The sequence below is a fragment of the Notothenia coriiceps genome, unplaced genomic scaffold (assembly GCF_000735185.1).
Source record: "Notothenia coriiceps isolate Sejong01 unplaced genomic scaffold, NC01 NC01_scaffold00006104, whole genome shotgun sequence".
NCBI lineage: Eukaryota > Metazoa > Chordata > Actinopteri > Perciformes > Nototheniidae > Notothenia > Notothenia coriiceps.
Window position 1 is genome coordinate 314,702 of NW_011338805.1, and position 19,638 is coordinate 334,339.

Sequence of the window (19,638 nt, forward strand, 5' to 3'; positions counted from 1 at the left end):
GCTTCCTCGTCTCAATTACTGCTGAAGTCGTCTTTCCCCCTAAGTTGCACTGCAGCGCTTTAAGATGAAACTTGACTTAAATGGAATATGTGGGTGTTTTTCCTGGCAACAAATATGAGTTAGTGCCTCGTGTACAAGTGAACAAGCTGTCTTTAAATTGATGCTTATTGTCTTTCTGGTTTTTTCTCAATTCTGATATTTCTTTTATTGTCCTGACAGAAGCTCAGAGACCCAATTTAACCTCTGCACAGAAGATGGGCTTAAAAAGTACTGTCATAAGTTTTGAATTGGAAATAAAAAAAAGTGAAATGCATTTTTAGATTAATTTATTTTACAGGGACAAATCCTTCCACTTCAATTACCTTAACATATACACATACAATTTAAATAAGATTGCTACAATTATTTCTTATTATAAATGTTCCATATGATCACTCAGTTATTCTTGATTACAAAGGAGGCTGTTCAGAGGAAGGAACAAAGGCAGTGATTACTATATTATGTATGTTTGTGTCACAAATATTTTCCGTAGATCTTAATTTATCTATTTCAGATTTTTTGGTCTTTAATTACCATTAATTCATAAGTTATTCAATCTTATTTTTCTAGGTGTTTTTGAATTTTCTGTCACATTATAAAGTGTCGCAACAATTAACGCAAACTAAAGAGTTGATAATGTAGCTAATCGTTGTTGGGCACAATTGCAGAAACATCTGAACAGCACATTCTGACATAGTGCTCCTGTGTAATACGTATCGGTGGGGGGGGTTTATGTGGTGTTTTTATTTGAGTCTGTGTTGCCGATCCTCTCTTTCCCCCCCACTGGGCGTGCTGTGGTTGGCTCAGGTCCCTGTGGCTGACGATTGTTTGGGTGCACTCTTTATCTAATGGGTTTCGTGGTCTGGCCCTCCGTCTAGTCAGTAATTACTCCAGAGAACTGTGGCCCTCACCATCACGATAATAACAGCCAAATCACATCAGCCATGACTTTCCACTCACTGCTCCAGATTATGAGGAGAGACACACACAAAAACTCGCTCGGTTGTGATTGGTTTTAAAGTTATTTCAATCAAGGAGCTTGACATCGTCACTCGTGAGGTTAGAATTGGCCTTTTTGAAGTTTGAGTTGTGCTTCTCTTACAGGAGGCAGCATCAAAGAACTTCATGCAATAGCTTCTTCAAACTTTTACTGATAATAGAAAGATTCCAGGGAAGGATATACTGTATTTTAGGGGGGGAAAGCAGGTCCCCACCAGGTAATTGGTGTTCCTTCACCGATTCTCTCTCTTTGTTTTATTTATTTACAGTCGAGAATTAAGTGATTGTAGAAAATAGAAAGAATTCGTGTTGAGAAAAAGTGATATTTTTATTCCTATGCTAGTGTTTGTCTTTGATTTTGCCCACCTCCTGCAGCCCACCTAGAAACCCTGTCAAGGCAGGGAGAGAAAGCGAAGGAGGCTTAGTAAACACTTTCTCTGTCTGCTGCTGGTGTGTATTTAGTTTAGAGGGCATGCCAAGAGGCTGTTTTTCCACGGGTCGGGTGTCTGTAAACAAGCGGTACAACGGCAGCCCACTCTTCCACAATCGGAGGTGGCACACTCTGAAGTGTGTATGAAATGTGTGTGTTTGTCTTTTTGGGTTTCTTTTTTTTGTTTTGGACATGGCATTCCCTCTTATTCTCACCCATCTGGAGACGGGGGGGAAAGAGAGAGCGGGGTTTTTGTGTGTTGGAGAGAGGCTACCCCAAAATCCGAGGGGCCGCCAATGGGTGATGAATTATTCCCTGTCTGAGTCTCAGCATTGGTGTTATCACAGAGGCTGCCACTGCACTGGGATGACAGCGGTGACAGCCCCCAGAAAAGATTTAGCGCTGACAAGTGATACTTCCTCATAATAGATCTCCCCGGCCCTTCTCCCCTGTCCCCCCTGTTCCACAATCTCCCCGTGTGCACACGAGATGAGGTTTTTATTTTTTATCCCTCAACTTATATTTGTTTAAGTGGGCAAGGTGGGGGGGCTCTTTGCCATCACTTCTGTGCCACAAGTGCACTAGGTACAGTAGTTCACCTTGGAAGGAGGCACACACCCAGACGTGTTTGTTTTCAGTACATGTGTTGTAAGTGTACACACACACACACACACACACACACACACACACACACACACACACACACACACACACACACACACACACAACCTACATGTGTATGACTGTTTGTCACCGAGTTCCATTAGGGGGCTCTCGTGCTTAAGGAATGCCTGTTGTGTCTCTGCTTCGACGACAGTACTAAGCCATATTTCCCCACTTGTTTTCTCTTTTTCCCTCTCCCCCGTTTCTCCCCTCTCTTCTTCCTTTTTTGTCCTTCCTCCTCATCCTCCTCCCCCTGCAGAAAAGGTCACGTATCGCCTACAGTGATGAGGTGCGCAACGATCTCCTGGGGGATGACGCCGGCTCCTCGGAGAACCAGGTGAGGTGCTAATCAGGGGCCCAGACGACACCAGTGTGGGTGGCTGACTGGCCCCAAGGGTGAGGAGGTGGGGCCCCTCATAGAGGCCATCGAGAGCTCAAAACCACAGCATTGTCACCAAGTCATGCGGAAGGAACACTGTTTAATGCAAAGCTGGGCTGCCAGTGAGTCGGCTCAGGGCCTGGGACCAGGGTCTGCTCAAAGCCAGATTGTGACACACACACACACACACACACACACACACACACACACACACACACACACAGCAAAACACAAACACACAATCCAACACAAATTTAAATCTAAAAAACCCGGACTCCCCACTCCAACCGTCCCACAGCTGTTCTCCAGCCGGGTGTGGACTTAAGAAAATAAAAGACCCTCCATCGAGGTCCGCACACACACAGAGACACACACATGCACACCCAGAATTTCTAAATCTTGCTCTCCGGTCTTTCTTTAAACTCCCGCACAATTCAGATACTCAAATGTATTAAGAATACAGGTTCTCATATTTTTGACAATTGATATTTTTAAAGAAATCACAGAATTATTTTGGTGTGGTACTCCTTACTAATTATCCTTTAGCCCCTAAGTCATTTTTTATTATTCTTATTTAATATCAGAAAATATCTAACTGTTAGCCGGGTTTGATCTATTATCAATCACCGTGTTCACAATTGGTTTATTGTTCTCTAAAAGCCGCTGACTGACATTTTGTTTGGATATCAGTTCAGCCTGTTGAATTGGAGGGATATAAACAACAGATAAAGACCAATTTCCATTCATTGTCAGCAAAGTCTACAAAAGATTCATTCACAGCTCTTGTGAAAATTGCAATGGAGAAGACAAACAATCATCATGAATTGTGATCTTAATTTCCCAAAATATGCCACGTGTTCTCTGAAACTTAAGTTGTTTTGTTATTTTATTTTAAAATAAATGTAGAACGGCATCAAAACTATGATACATGACTGGATTCAGCACTCAGCGTTTTAACAATTAAGACTTACCTATTGCTCACCTGCACAGCTGCCACTCGTACACAGCCACTCTTAACTATGACCAAACGTCTTTTAAGTAATTATATATTACTTTTACAATCGGCTGTCAACTTGCAGGGGTTACTGTGTCTCAAGGCACACACAATCACACACACAATCACACATTCACATGCAAATAAATACTTTGCATTTACGTGCAAATCAAGAAAGAAAAAGGACAAAGATGAATACCTAAATGCATATTTGCACATTGAGTCCCCCAGTGCTCTATAGTGAGTATATTTAGAAGACTCATAGCTAAGCAAAGCTAAAAAAAAAAGTAGTCTGTTTTTATTTTTTTTTGAACATTTCCAATTCAACATTCAACATTACCATTTCAATGATGACCCATGAACCGCACATCTTAGAAACATATGTATCAAGAACCAAGATGCGTAATTGAAATGCATATTCCTGGCAAATTAGCGAGACACAAAAGTGACTCTGACATTTTGTGCAGAAGTTGGAAGGAGACTCGCTGTCAGAAATGTCACGTCTCAGACACTGAGGAGTTCTATCAGAATCCTGTCAAGGATTTCAAATCTTATTTTCCTTTCATTCAAAATGTATCCAAACATGTAATAAAGTAATATTTATAAGTCTATACTGTACATATCAAAATAACATTATCAAATTATGATTAGATATTGGTAATATTATGGAATCTCATAACATTTATATTTAAAATGTAGGAAATTGCTGTTTATTGTTGTATTTATAGTTTTATAAATTATTTTGTTATTATTATTAATTGACACCAACTGTCTGTAATTTATTTGATATTGTTATACGTCAAAAGACTGTATTGCAAAATGAAAAACAATAAAACAAAATAATTTAATCCAGGTTTACACACATGTCAAAAAAATTGCAGAATGTGACATTTAAATCAATGCCTAACAACATCATGTCCGTTATAAAATTATAAAATGTTAAATACAATTTAAAATATTGAAAGATATCACATTACAATAAAATATTTTAATTTGGCAATTTAGGGCATACATGATGTCCATTAAAACAGATCAACTATTTAGCAGGGTATTGTTTCCCTTTGTTTCATCATTTTATTCTTTTATATTTTCCTTATTTAATTTTTTTCAAAATATGACCTGGACTCAAAACCTTTATATGTTGAAAAAATACAACATACATTTTTGAATGTTCAAAAAAGCTGGTACTGTATAATTTGCAATAATAATTCCTTTTGTAAGAAATTGCAATAATACATTCTATACCTAAAGCACACACACCTACACACTCCAAGCCTTAGAAAAAGTTCATGGTGGGGGCAAAAGCACAGTAAATAGAGGATATACATTTTCCCTTTTCTCCTCACAGGTGCCGTATTTACCTCATTTTTTCTTTTTAAACTTGTGCAGATAATACTTGTCTTGGTCCTGCTGCGAGTGGAGTACTCGGAACTTCAGACTTTTTTATCTAACGAGACGGCGGTGATAGGAGAGAGGAAAAGATGGTGGGGGCCGGGGCAAGTCGGTCAATTTAATTCCTGACGATCTGAAAGAGGTCAGGATCATTTCATATAGCCCTGGCTGAGCAGATCATTACCAGTCACAAATCTGTTGGTAACATGGCAAGGATTTATAGCTAAGTAAATAGGGAACCGTCATAAGTTCTGAAAATGGCGTATTGGCCTTCCGATAATGGCTAAAGGACGATTTAATAGAGTTCGGCATTTATTCGTTATCTGTATGCGGACAGAGACTGAATTGGCACTATCACTCGTTTTTTTAATAATGTGGTAGGCTACCATTGCACATTTTTTCTTTCTGTTTCCCTCTGCATGCAACACACGCACATACGTTGGTGCGCGCACACACACACAACAAAACCACACACAAACACACACACACAGAGACACCACACACAAAGCAGCAGAAGCACACACACTTTTCACACACGAACACTATACGGAATAGTTTCGATTTCAGTCACAGCAGAAGGCTTGGCCACAAGAGATTGCGCTGGTTTGAGCCGGCATGGACCAGATTTTACAGGCTACAAAGGAAGCAGATTACCACTTGTATCGAATTCCGTATTGGATAAAAAAAATCTTTTGTTTGAAAAAAAAATTGCTGATTATCATAACAGAAAAATTGCAGCAGTGCAATTTTGAATACTGGCTGGCATCACAAAAACACAGGCAAAGGCGCTCATGCAGGAGTAATTATAACATTTACAATATTCTGTATTTACTGGTCTATATCTCTTGAGCAGCGCGAGCGTCGTTGGCTGTATTAAAGAATGGATGCCAGAGAAAAATAAAGCTAAGCAGGAAGAAACACGGCTCAACGTGCCACTCGTATAGTTTTAACAAATCCTCCACGAGCACTTGCAATCAGTCAGGCAGCACAAATGAGCTCGAACAAGTTTTGTTTGGTACCCATTGACTGATGGCTGAGCCGGGGTGAGGGATCGCAGGATCTGCTGGGTTTTTTCATGCCCCAAATAAGCACATCCACAGTGTAGTTTTAAACTTTGGCCTCTTCAATAATGCATTCTTCGTGGGGAGTTGTTGCTCGAGTTAGGAAAAAGACAGCTTCAACTCTTTAGTGCGTCTTGAATACGGCCGACTTTTTCAAGGCGAAGAGCTCCTTAGAATAACATGCAATTATACTTGTTTACCTCCAAGATAACACACACCAACTATATTTTTATGTTTGCGATATTGAGGTGAAGCGTTGGATTTTTTTTGATTGGTGTATAAATCTAAAATGATTGCAGAAGTCTTTTTGAGGTGCTTCTAAAATAACAGGGAGTGCTGAGAAAAATTGTAATATCTGAAGCATATAGTATATATTTATCCTGCATTTATTATCATACAGCTCATTTCTTTGAGTGTTTAACTAGTGGTGGAATATTAATAGAGCAGACAAATATAGTATGCAGTATAATATTATTTTGCTGTTTAAAATTCCAGTTTAAAAGGTAAACATTTGAAATATAAGTTATATTCTAATTGTATTCTGGCACAAACCAATAGAGAGAGGCTGATGCTTTATTTTGTAATTTTTTGTTTTATATTACTCGGACACAATATGCATTTTGTTCCCTTTCTTTTCACAGAATTAGCTATTTAAAGTTTGTATTTCAAGATCTCAAAAGTGTCAGCCTTATATAACATAACATTATTACAGTTTGCACATTTCTAAATAAACAGCAAGTAACAGTGGCCTGAGACTGCATTCAAATCTGATCATCTTTTAATGTTGGCCAAGAACCGTGGATTAAAAAAAAAACAACACCTTAAAGGCTTGCAAATCTAGGAATATGTCCTTCCCTTTTTTCTACCAACCGCGTTGCACTCACACGATAAGCCCCAGCCTTCTCTTTGCTCCTCTTTCCTTCTCTATAGCCCTCACTTAACAACAGGCCAGGGAAGCAACCTTCTTTTAATTGTGATTAGACATAATTAATGGCAAATGGGATTATTTCCCTCCCTCAAATGTCTGATTCATTTTTAGAGATGCAAGGTTTTTCCAGGGCAGGGAATAGAATAGCATTTTTTTTTATTTACTTCACTTTAAATTTGCTATTCTCTTTCATCAAAAATGTATAGCTATGCTAAGATTCATTTTTCATGATCTGTGGCTGTCCCAATAACACGCTGCACTGGATGTATACAGGGGTATCCTCACATGGCTTATACATAATCTAAATGCACCTTCGTGAAGCTACATGTAATATTGACAGCATATCAGCATTGATAAACAGTGGAACAAACGGAGTGGCTCAGCATTTCTCCAACTCTCTTCCAAAGGGCACATATTCCCTTTTTATCCTTTCCAGAGAATTCAGCAAAATGACAGATGCAGTTTAAAATGTTGAGGAAAAATATTTTGCAACTGTGCAGACTATATTTTATTTTTGTTCTCTTGCTATATTGACTTGTGTGAAGTGACTTCCTTGATAATGTTAGTTGATATTGCAAGTGGAGCGATCCATTCCCTCTCTTTGTTTAATGTGACAGCGCCAGGACTTGATCTTTGTTTGTTCAGAAAAGTCAGCCCGAGCGGCGTGTTTAGCTGCGTTTAATGTGTTTGTCTAGTGATTTCCAAATGCTAAACATGCAAACCGATAAATCGTCAAGGTTAATTCTGTACTCAGCCACATGACTGATTTTCCTCCTGCCATGTTTATCTCTCCTTCACTCTCTCCATCTTTCTCTTTTCTTCCTTCTGCTCTCATGATGCAGTTGATAAAGTTGCGTGAAGAGGTAAGTGCTTCCTTAAATTCTGCTTTCCCACTGAAATTTCAATTTGCCCTGCTCTCCTGAAGAAACTTCAAATCAACCCATTTGGACATATTTTTTTAGCATGTCTGATTGAACGGCTTACAAGCCAAGCCAAAGATAGTGAATTCACCTAAGGTCAGTTTCTCCAGTTACCTTAAATATCATAAAGTTAAGATATTATTTCTGATACTGAAAAAGCAAAATGAAGCAAAACTTCAAAAGCTTTGGTGATTTGGCCCAACACTGATCAATTTCTTTGTTTCACCAGGGATTTACTGCTTGCAAGATGTACTACCCCCTAATTTTCTTGAATGAGGCCATGTAGTTGCTCACTCAATTTTGTAATGAATTGGATTGAGTGCAATTCCCACCTATGTGTTTGAAGCTGTACAATCATGACTGTAAGGTAGTTTTATCATTCACTTCTCCATTAATATCACCCCCATTTTCATAGATTGGTGAACTCGGTGCATGACATTTGATGTATTTCATTGTTCATGTTCTAAATCGTGCAATGTAAGGGTTGTTGTCTCCAAAGCAAGCAAAGCAATGCAACCAAGTGTCGATCAAGTGTTGTTATTAGTGCGCAGCAAAAATGTACATCAGTGCAGACAAACAAAAATGTCAAGAAAACACTTCAACACTTCAGGTACTGTACAATGATAGTTTGTAAATAATGGTAAATTACGAACATGCAACATCTGAAATATCATTTTGGTTGAGCAGATCTACTTACAACAATCCACAGCAAACAGAAACAAGAGTTATCCTATTGCTTAGCCGATTAGCTTACCACATGCTAATTAAATCAAAGGCTATGATGAACTAAACTAAATGGCATAAATGATTATTTTTCCACATAAGAATAACTTTTCATTAAAGTTTCCTGTGACAGATTAATTTAACAACAGTTGGCATTTTTCTCTCTTGGAGGTTGTAAACAAAACACTTTGATTTGAAATCAAATGGTTATTCCTTAAACTTGTATGTTGTTGTATTTGTATAAGCTGTAAGTATAATATAAAGGCATGATTTGAGCGGCCGAGGCAATCTGTACATGGAATGTTGATTGAGTAGTCAAAACTGTGTGTTTATGAATTAAGATGGTATTAATGCAACCATTTTGTTTTGTTTTACTTAATCACTTGTTCTCGGACTGTCCTAAAGTATTAGTAATATTCTCTCAAACGTTATACTGGTTATTCTGGTAGTGCAATATACATGTGAATTCTAATAACATTATGTTGCTTAACAAATATCAAGCATGTTATTCACAATCATAATTATTATATTTTTTTAAATCAACACTCAGTAGTTGTAACTATTTTTCATTTGATACTAACAAAGATGTATTTCCCTCTAATTGAGGCGGATTCAGTTGTTCCTGTACATTTTGTTGCTTGTCCTTTGAAGTGTGGCTGAACTTGTATTTGCAGGTGTACCTACAGTATGTTGTTAATCATGCCTTTGACTGAGATGTGTTCAAAAGGGTCTCTTCTGAAACAGAGTAATTCAATTCCTATCAAAGGCTCACCATTCACACCTATTCATAATTTAGAGCTCCAAGCTGGCCCAGATGCCATGTTATCACCCCTCTTTATTTTATTCAGCTCTACTGTTGTTTCCCCTTTTTCTTCCCACCTCTATTTCTGTGCATTTCCTGCTAGCCTGAGGGTCAGAAGACATCTTGAGTCACCTCACCTGTCTCCCCCTTTTGGAAACCCCCGATCTGTGTAACCGGGCTTGATTCTGCGCCCTCTTCGCCATTGCTCTTCTCCCATTGCAGTCTTTTACCCTCCTGCTCTTCCTGCATATGAATCAAAGGCTGGCACAGCTTATACACACTTAAGCCTTGCTTTTAAAAAACTATACTTTTTTTTCTTCAGCTGAAAAACATGTTTAAATATTTAGCACCCATATTCACAGCTGTTTGACACTTGTAATTCCTCGTCTTACAAGTCCCAAACAAACGGCACAGAAGATCACAGTCAGTCTGAATCACAGCTGTCATCATTATTCACTTTGACTCTCCCCCACCCTTATTGAAATAATAAGGAAATCATCTGAACTTTGGAAAATGGTGATAGTAACCGCCCGTGTTTGATATTGAAAAAAGGCAGGAGAGCGAAAGAAGAGGGGAGAGATTTCGTTTGAGCTACAGCTGCATTGTTCTGGGGCTCCCTGTTAATAACTTACAACTGAAGAGTGTTTCTTGACGCAAAACAGCACAACAAAAAAACACAATTTTCATGGCTCCTAAGAAGATCTTTGTTCAAAATGTAGGTGTCAGATGAAAAGGCATACATGCATAGGGAGAAATGATGGTGGAGGTGGTGCACTCAGAGATGCATAACATTTATCATATGTTGTATTTAAATATTTTTGCTAGAAGGCTCCATGAGACAATCAGATATCATTATGATGACATGCATAGTTTTTTGAATTGTGAGCCAGTATTGGAACTTGAATAGATGTTATTGTACAGTATGTGTGTGCCTTATTCTGAAGATCCCATGATGCTTATATCAGAACCACGGGGGTCAAGCCTTGATATTTCTTTGTAGCACAGTAGGAGCTGGCAGCCACTTTGCTTTTCCTTGGACACAAATGCTGACAAGGATATCTTGGACTTGCTATCTGCAGAATAAAACCATAGCCTAGCACTTGGATTCACATTTTTTTGATATTTGTTAAAAATTGCTTATCTGGAAATTCAGAGTCACCTCATTTTAGACAAAGTTTGTACACATAATCTCTCTATCAGCCTCAACACAGACAATGTAGTGTAGGATGTTTTTATTGCAGATGTTCCTTTTCATTATTTTCCATGGTGTCATCCTGCGTCCATGTCTGGATTGTTTCATTATTAGGGCCATCACAGTGTGCCATTACTGGATTCTTAGAGGCTGAACTCTCACCCTTTCCTTCAGGTTCTGTCACCGTCAAACTCGGGGCGCATTATTCTAATGATCACACACACGTATACGCCGCCACTGCCACAACTAAACCCCCCCCAGCACCCCCTACCCACCTCACACACCCACCCGCGCTCACCCTCCCCTCCCCCCGGCCCTAAAAGAAGACAGAACGCGGGAGAGAAGAGAGAGAGAGGGAGAAATTCAGGAGGAGAAAGCTTTGAAGTGGCTTTCCATCGCAGTGAGTCTGCCGGCCGTCTCCCCGAGACGTGTCACCTTCGCCGAGAGGGAATAGGAAAATCACGTTTCGAATGGTAATGATAACATACTAATCACTTGAGCTCTTTGAAGAACCCGGGGAGTGCGCTACTCTGTCAGTATCCCCGACTGCCTCATGCTCCCAGGCACACACAGGCACTGCAGCCATGGTCTAGGTGTATAAGCTTAAGCATTGCATGTCAATACGTCCCCTCTGATCCATAGGGGCTCATTATAGCCCAAGCTTGGTATCCATTTTCTCCCACGAGCACACTGCCACCATCACTGCTGGTGCCACTACCACTTCCACACCTCAAGTAACCCCTCCCTGAAACCCCCTGCCACACCTTACACCAAAAACACACCACACCTTGTCCCACTCACTGTCTCCCCATCGCTTTTTCTCCTAGCAGCGTCCCATTTTACCACACAACCACCCACCCGTTCTCCTATCCTCCCCCTGCCCTCCCTTTAACTATTGAAAAGTATCTCTGCAATTTTAAATGACATCTGTCAGCGGCGCGAAGAAAAAGGAAGCGAGGGAGAGAAAAGAGTTCAGAGGGAGTTTTCTCCTCCCTGCTCTTTTCCCATCCCTCTTATTGTCAAACTTTGAAAAGTGTGTCGTTGACTTTTTTTTTTTTTTCCTTCTTCTTCTTCCACGTTTTTTTCATTTCCTCTGAGTGATTAGCTGGTACACATTTTGACAGCCTAACCAAAACTAGAGATTTCACTTCTCCCCCTGTCCCCTTCGCTCTTGTGATGGGTCTAAACCCTTGTCAGAGAGGCGGATGTCATTCGTCGGGTTGTTTTCAAGTGTCAAATATGTTACATCTGATCAGTTTCTTAACATAGCATATTAGAAAGGGCCATCAAAACCAACAACATTGGAATAAACATTTATGCCTTCCATGTTTACTCTGTTTATGATCCTCTCTTCTGAATTCACTTTGGATTTAATGAAAGCCTGACTGCTACAGTGGACATTATTTATGTTGTTTGAAGCTATGTTTGTATGTTAGATACAGTAGGTGGTCAAAACTTTGCACTGAACAACCATAGATTCAAAATAGACTTCATTAAAATGTCTATAAGCCTCTGCCTAGTTTAACAGATTGCACGATGGTATTGTCTTATAAGGAAAGGTTTAGATATACAAACAACTTTAAGGTAGTTTTTTTTTAATTCACCAAATTTTTTGAATGAAAGTAGTAAAAGAAAAAAACATAGTTAATTTGAACCAATCAGGCAAATAACAATTAAATCAATATCTAAAGATTTGCTTAGAGCAACCACGATGATTACATAGAATAATTGAATTTAATAAAACTACTTCAGTGTTTTATCCACGCATTATTTGAAACAAAGGCTGATCAAACAAATGCTCCCATGATTAACCCCCTTGTGATACAGTACATTAGAATATTTTTAATGAGATATGTAGTTTATTAAGTCTTGGGAATCGTATTATAAAGATTAAAGGTTGAAAACACAGAATCAAACTGAATGCAGACATCTGGGAAACACGTTAAAACAGTAGTCTTTTGAAAGAAAACCATATATGACTGTCAAAAAAATAATCACACGTTTGTGGAGAGTGAGGGGGAACCTCGATGGGTAAACTGTGGTAGAAGAATTACTTTTATTGCAAGAACTAAAGCATGATGCATAGTTGAGTATCCTCTTTTGTTCAATGAATTAAACAATGTAATGTTGAAACGATAAAGTAGATATTCCTAACTAGAAATGTTCTGCTTAATTCAATAATCATTTGGAAGACTCATTGACAAATTGACTAGCTGGTAATTTAAATAAGAGGCAGGCTTTCCTGATGGTGGCAGTTGGAAGAATAGGTTTGAAACCAAATATTAAAATAGATTTAACAACATTTAATATCAAACAATACACATCATCAGGTATAGATCAACATTTTCAAGTTCAAGTTCTATGCATGGTGGGATATTTTAATATGTAAACATAATGGCAGATTCCTATGTTAAAGAGCCCATTCTGTGAGATGGAACTCAAGGCCATCAGTCAACAGATCGGATATTTTTTTTCGCCTTGCCAGTCAGAAAAGATCAAATGTTGCTTTAGAAAATAAACCAGAAGCACTGGTTCTCTTAGTATCTAAGGCACTGCTATCAATTGATATGTTTACACACAGTATTACAGCCCTAGCTAACACCTTGATACTCACAAAGATCCACTTTGAAAAAAATGATCAAATTGCGTATTTAATTATTTATGAAACACATTTTTCTTGATATTCTCCCTTAGCTCCAAGCTTTCAATGGACAGCCTTGTCAATTGTTGATAGCTGTGAGTAAACCAAGTGGGGGTGAGGCGGGGGGGTGCATTTATTCATACATCATTAAATACTGTATTGGTCCATTAATGTAGATAAACAAGAAGAAAAAAATACATTTGATGGTTTTGTTTAGGATAATTATTACATTTCCTGCCGTTACAATGATGCCCATTTGATATACATTTCTGACATTGATGGATTGTTATTATTCAAGATCTTAAACTTTAAAGGTTGCATAACTCTCTACAGTTGCGAGAGTAATGTTGATTTTGTCTTATACTGTATGTCTGCTCCGGTGTAAAGCCATCACCTGAACAGGATGTTCCTTTGAACTGGCAAGCTTTAAATGACATTTTATTGTATCTTAATTCCCTCCACATCCCTCCCTTAACTTCCCTCTGTGTGCAGCAGAAGGCTACGCTGTGGAACAATACCAAGAGGCAACAAACCTCAAAGTACTTCTTGTTTTTATGTCCAAGATGAGGCGGCAGCAGCTCTTACATTGTCAGCCCCAACATGCATATGCTTGATATTCCATCAGCAAATAACACATTGTCATCCATGAAGGTTATTGCCAACCTGGCTGCATTATGTTGTTGCTGTGGATGTGGTCTGTCTGTTTAGTTGACAGTGTTGATGTGTTTCTTTGAAATGGGTCCCAGCCCTCTCAATCAAATTTTTTTTTTGCGTTTGTTTCTCTGGTTTATTTTTTTCTCCCCTCTATTTGTTGCAGCGAGCGCATCTGTTGGACAACACAGAGAAGCTGGAAAGGTCATCACGGAGACTGGAGGCCGGCTACCAGATAGCAGTAGAAACTGGTACGTCTTCTGTTTTGGATTGGGGTTGGGAGGGAGCGGGGTGGTGTTCAAGATAGTGGTGAGGATGAGTGAGCGACAGCAAATTGTCTTGCTCATATGCGAGGTGGGTGGATATGTGTGTTTGTGTGTGTTTGGGGGGTAGCAGGGAAAGGGGGGGGTCTAAAAAAAAAAAAAAACCTCTTTCCTTGACGCCTGATGACATTTTCGGGAGCACATCAAAGGCGAGCCAGGGAGGGAGAGAGAGGTGTACAGGCAACAGATCGAGCGCTGCTTCTCCTTGCTCTGCTCCCGAAGAAAATACGTGCATCACTACGGCGGTGTGTGTGTTGTGCATTGAGTGTTGGTTGGGTGGTGGTGTTTTTTTTTTTATAAAAACAAGGGGGGGGGTCTGTGAAAATAAACAACGTCAGCGTTCCTCCTGAAGTTCTTAATTCAGGAGTGCACAAGGAAGAAAAACACAATATCACTTTCTAAATAAACCATCCAAACAAAGAAACACACAGCTCCTTTTTTCCTCATTATCAAGGAGGGTTTTTATCTTAAAATAGGAAAAAAGCTCATTGGGATCTTAAATAGATTTAACCAGTTAGCATTTTTCTTTTCTTCCTGTCTTCCTTCCTGACAGTCCCCACATTATCGAAGCAGAGTGTATTCCTCAGAGATGTATCAAAGCTCATTCTTGAAGTATCAACCAGCTTTCTCAGGCTTCCGTTGTAGTTTTGAAAAAGTTTGTCAATTTACACTATAATCGCGGGTTGGCTGGCGTGTGCGACATAGACAGATTTAATAATTCAAGTCAAGGAAGGTTCGCACACAGACCACCGGCTTTTGATGTTCCCTGTAACTTGCATTCACAGATTCATAAATACAATCTGCTTTCTCTGCTTAAAAATGTTGATTCAAATGCCTCAGATGATCCCGCCGCTATCCCACTTCCTCCACTGCGTCAAATTCTGCGACAGCCGACTGATTTTAAATTCCACCCAGTCGTGTTATCGCTATAATGGCTTCTTTTTTCATGTTTCCCTCATAGCGTGGTTGGTGTTTAAGAAGCCCACCGTGGCTTAACGGTGTTCAGTACCTCCTGGGCCCGGCCGTTTCTCCTGTAGTCGGCCACATGCCCTTTGACCCTGTGTCACCGGTGGTCCTCTCATCCACCGTGTGTGCAGCTAGCTAAGAACAATGCTCGTTTATCCTGCCTTGGTCCCACACACTTGGCTTGGTCCGCAACAGCTGGGGGTTGTGTTTGTGGTTTGGTGGGGAAAATTCGCCCCACGTCTTTAATCCATGACCCCTTCCTTTACTCCGCTGTCGATACCAACCCTCCGCTCAGATGCACAACCTGAAATGGCAATGTCTCCGGGTCAAACAGGGAATACATCTGCACAAAGAACATAGATACACAGTGAATATTCACTCCTCCACTAGATTAACTACTATATATGCCTAGCTCTCAAATTCAGGAAACACACTGGGCATAAACATCAGGTTAACGTATTTGTATCCGGCTTTTTAAGAGTGTACGACATCTGATACTATATTCAGTTTGGATCAAATCAAACTATCTGTGGTTCCACAGCAGCAAAAGCACAACACTTCCCTGACATCTTCATGAAATCCTGCACTATTTACATCATAGTACTGCCATAGCTTTTACTGTATTGAGACACAAAGTACTGGGATTTATCTTTTTGCAAACCATGAACTGCTTATTGTTATAGTAAGAAAAGCCTGTACTTTGTGTAGTTCCTTCCCTTTCAAATCAACAAATAATAAAATTATTAAATAAAAGTCCAAGAAGCACACCTGCTTTATTCATGCACAAAATGGCTTTTGCAACTGTCAAAGAGTAAGCTTTGGGTTTAAAACACACAACATAGGCGTACAACACAAATAATTAGAGCGTTAAGTGTTTCTCCAATCAGACACTCTAGTCATATTGTAAAGGATTTTCTTGCTACAAACCTCAACTCTCCTCAGACATCTAAGCTGTACTTTTTACGAAGAGCAGTTTAGCATCGTTATTTTACAGTAATTCAAAGTTGCATTCTTCATCCACAATGACACAGTAACCCTTAAGAACTGTAATTGACCAATGGGGGAAGTGGAACCAAAATACATTTTATTTCAAAGAGATATATCCTGAACAAAGAAATGGCGTAGAAACTCAGCTTTGCCTCATTTTTCTCTTCAGCGTTGACAATATATCTCTTAATGACCAGGAACAAAAAAGCCAGGATGCTTCTAGGTCACATTTAAGGGAAAAAAGACGACTCATAGTTCTGAGAAAAGATAAATCCTCACACAGTACCATTTTATCAGATTTCAGCCTTTTTTTTCTACCATTCTCGATGTCTCCAGTGTATTTAGCGAAAACAAAGGCCTGCCAAAAGCAGTGAGAGCCCTCAGAGGGATATAGAGGAGACTCTTTGGACATGCAGAGCTATTTACCACACGCACCCTCAAGAACCAAAGACCTCTGTTTGTCTCATAAATAAAGTATAGAACTTCATTAGTGAAGAGCACTGACTTAAAAGCCAAGGCACAGCAACAAGCAGACATGGGGGCTAGCCCAGTTAAAGAGAGCCCTAAATAAAGAGGGAGGGCATGCAGTTAGCCAATTTAAAGACATTTGAGTCAGGGGCATTTGAAATGCCCAAATGTGGAGGCTTGACTGATGTTAAATCAAAGACATGCCAGATTTTACTCCATCCCTCCACAGTTGAAAAGATTTTTGAATGATTTATGATTGCTTGTTTAGAAATAGATAGCATGTCAGATAAGACATCTAAGTTGCAATGATTAGCTGTTTCACCTTTTTGATTATTATTCATTGAAGGGGAGAGAGTTCCATGCTGATCGACAGCTCATACAAGACGAGGCAGAGAAAATGCTGCCTCAAACTCCAGCCTATTTTCCAGTTATGGTAATAAAAATCATCTACTTTGTTTACCGGCATCACTTTAATAATTGTATATCTCTAATTGCCATGTTGAGTCAACATAGAACGGCCTTGGCTGATGGCTCTGTAAAATGTAGGACAGTAATAGTAGATTTAGGGTCAGACCTGAATTATGGGCTTATTGTAGCAGCAACAGTCGTATTTGTTCTTGAAGCTTCTGTAGTTTGCTTTAATGTCATTCTATTTTTTTTGGTATTAATATTTAAAATGAAATGGAAATGCTTTCTTTTTTTTAATTGTTGCGAATGAATGAATCTAAGAGGCAATATAAACACAATACGACTCAATAAATCAACCAGCAAATGTGGGAGGAATTCACTTTGAAAATCCATCCCCCTTTATACTTGTTCAGTTGACACAAATAACTTCGCAAGGCCAGCAGAATGAGCCGCTGAAACAAAGACCGACACAGACAAAAGCTGCTACTCTGCATTTTAAAGGTGGCCAGCAAGAGGCTGAGAACACTTCTTAGGCGACTGTTCTTGGTGTTTAGGGGCCTGTAATCAATCCTGCAAAATGAAAACAGCTCATTAGGGATTGATTTCAGTCCCGTTAAGATAAGCAGAGAGGGCCAGAGCGCGGCCCCCATGGGCCCCAGCACAGCCCAAAGTTCACACCATGCCAGGTAGAGAGCAGCACCGCAGGCTATCAACTTTATTAGGATGGAGATAAGCTGATTAGACCTTGTCAATCAAAGGTGCTTGTGACTCAATCGTTATCCAGGGGTCTTTTCTCTCTGTCGCTCCCCTTTTCTCTCTCTTCACAATCTCCCTCTCTTTTTTGTGATAAATCATTGAAGCGACCAACAAAGTGGCAGCCATCGCTGGGCTAAGCTAAGCAGCCCTGCAGTTGTCACCAAGGCAGACGCGTGGGGACCCTGTGATGATGTGACGACTATATTAAAGAGTACATCAATTTGTTTTAGAGCAGTTTGATTTTCAACTGCAGTGGTATTAAAAGAGATGGGGGGGAGAAGAGGGGAGGGCGAGCACGTCGGCGTCATCGAACATGATTCCTGTGGCAGAGCAAGGGGTGCTGGGACAGCAAGGGAAAAAAACAGATAAATGACAGAGTGACGAGAAATAAATAAATATTTTTTTGTAAACATAAAAAAAAAAAATCTTCATGGCTGCCTTTTGAAGCAGAGTGTGGCTTTGAATCTTGCTGAGAGTCCACGGGCGCTGGAGTGGCCCAGTAACACAGCGTACGTTTGTCCCGACTCTCTATCTCTCCCCCTCCATCTTCGTCTCGTTCTCTGTTTCTCTCACACTTGCTTTATTTCTCCCTCTTCCCTCTAAAGATCAGACTCCATGATTCTTTTGGTGCTGGGCCACCAAAGTGGTGCTCGCTCCTCAAATCCATAAGCAAACACTTAGCAAATGACACAATCACTTTTTATTTTAAGCAGAGGCTATTATTAACTAATAGCCCATTTTATTTCATTATTAAATATGTACAATATTGGGAAATACCAAAACATTATAACATATTTTTGTATTTAATTTAATTATTGTTAAAACATATTCTTTCATAATAAAATCCAACACATTTAAAAAAAATGTTTTAATGGAAATTGTCCCATTGTAACATTTTCTTATTCATTAAATATTAAGTGTTTTATTATTTTGGTAATTCCATACTTTAGAACAGATAATTTTATGAAGTTTATATAATTAAATAGACGTTGTGTGTGACCTGCTCAAACACCAAAATGTGATACTTGCTGATATTTCAAGGGATTACTTTTATTGAATATATACACAATATTTGTTGGATCATATACAGTATATATGCAATGTAAATCTTACCCTTTCAAACTAATAGATCCATTGTTAACTCATTCTCTCTGTTCTACAATGTAGTTTGAATATATGTTGAATATGTATCAGTTTTCGTATGTGGATTTCCTTAAGGTATAGAATAATGAATTACTTTTTGTTGGCTGATACCATCATCTTGCCCTGTTGAAAAAGAATATAAAGTTATTTGATAATTGTTTGATTAATGAAAGGGAAAGCTAAATAAAATATTTCTCAGCTTGAGCGTTCAGCTGGAAGGGGGAGAGCTTTTGCGAAATACATTTGAAAGAAAAGTAGTTTTTCTATAGCTAAAATATATTATTATTGAAAACGCTTCGAAAATGAAGAAACCATATTCCCGCAATATATATGTTTCAACGCATAACATCTCGCTCTCAGAAAATCTAGCCGCGGGTGAGCTGTTTATCGGTAAACCCCCGGTGGATGAAAGGCGTAGCAATAATGATTTTTTCTCTCCTAATCGGACCTTGTCAGCAAGGCGTCTTATCGTGGAGAGGAAAATGACACCGATCCTATCGAAGAGCCTGGAGTCCGAGTCGGCGGCGTGTGTCCCCCCCAATCATGGCCGGCCGTGGCCCAGCCATATCTAGCGCCGCCACAAACGGCGGGCGACGCTTTTTTCATGTGGACTTCAAAAACGTTGCGAGTCATTAAAATTGCACCCGCGTTCGGCAGCAGGGATCAGCCGCTCTGGAGCGAAAATGGGATGTGGGAAGAGGAGACTCGCTAAATGTGTTAATTCCATCCTCACATGTTTAAGGCTTAATTTTTAATCTGTGTTTGAGGAAGGG

At 39.4% G+C, this 19,638-nt stretch overlaps 1 protein-coding gene across 4 annotated transcripts in view; it reads left to right on the top strand.

Annotated features, from left to right (window-relative positions):
• Positions 1-19,638, top strand: part of vti1a (vesicle transport through interaction with t-SNAREs 1A) — a 106,523-nt gene that overhangs the window by 18,130 nt on the left and 68,755 nt on the right. For 2 of the 4 annotated variants that reach the window (XM_010768866.1, XM_010768868.1), the window contains exons 4-6: positions 2,391-2,468; positions 7,728-7,748; positions 13,981-14,065. In XM_010768866.1, coding sequence (XP_010767168.1) covers positions 2,391-2,468; positions 7,728-7,748; positions 13,981-14,065 — 184 coding nt within the window. The remainder of the gene's footprint in view (positions 1-2,390; positions 2,469-7,727; positions 7,749-13,980; positions 14,066-19,638) is intronic. The other 2 variants (XM_010768867.1, XM_010768869.1) reach the window with 1 other exon arrangement.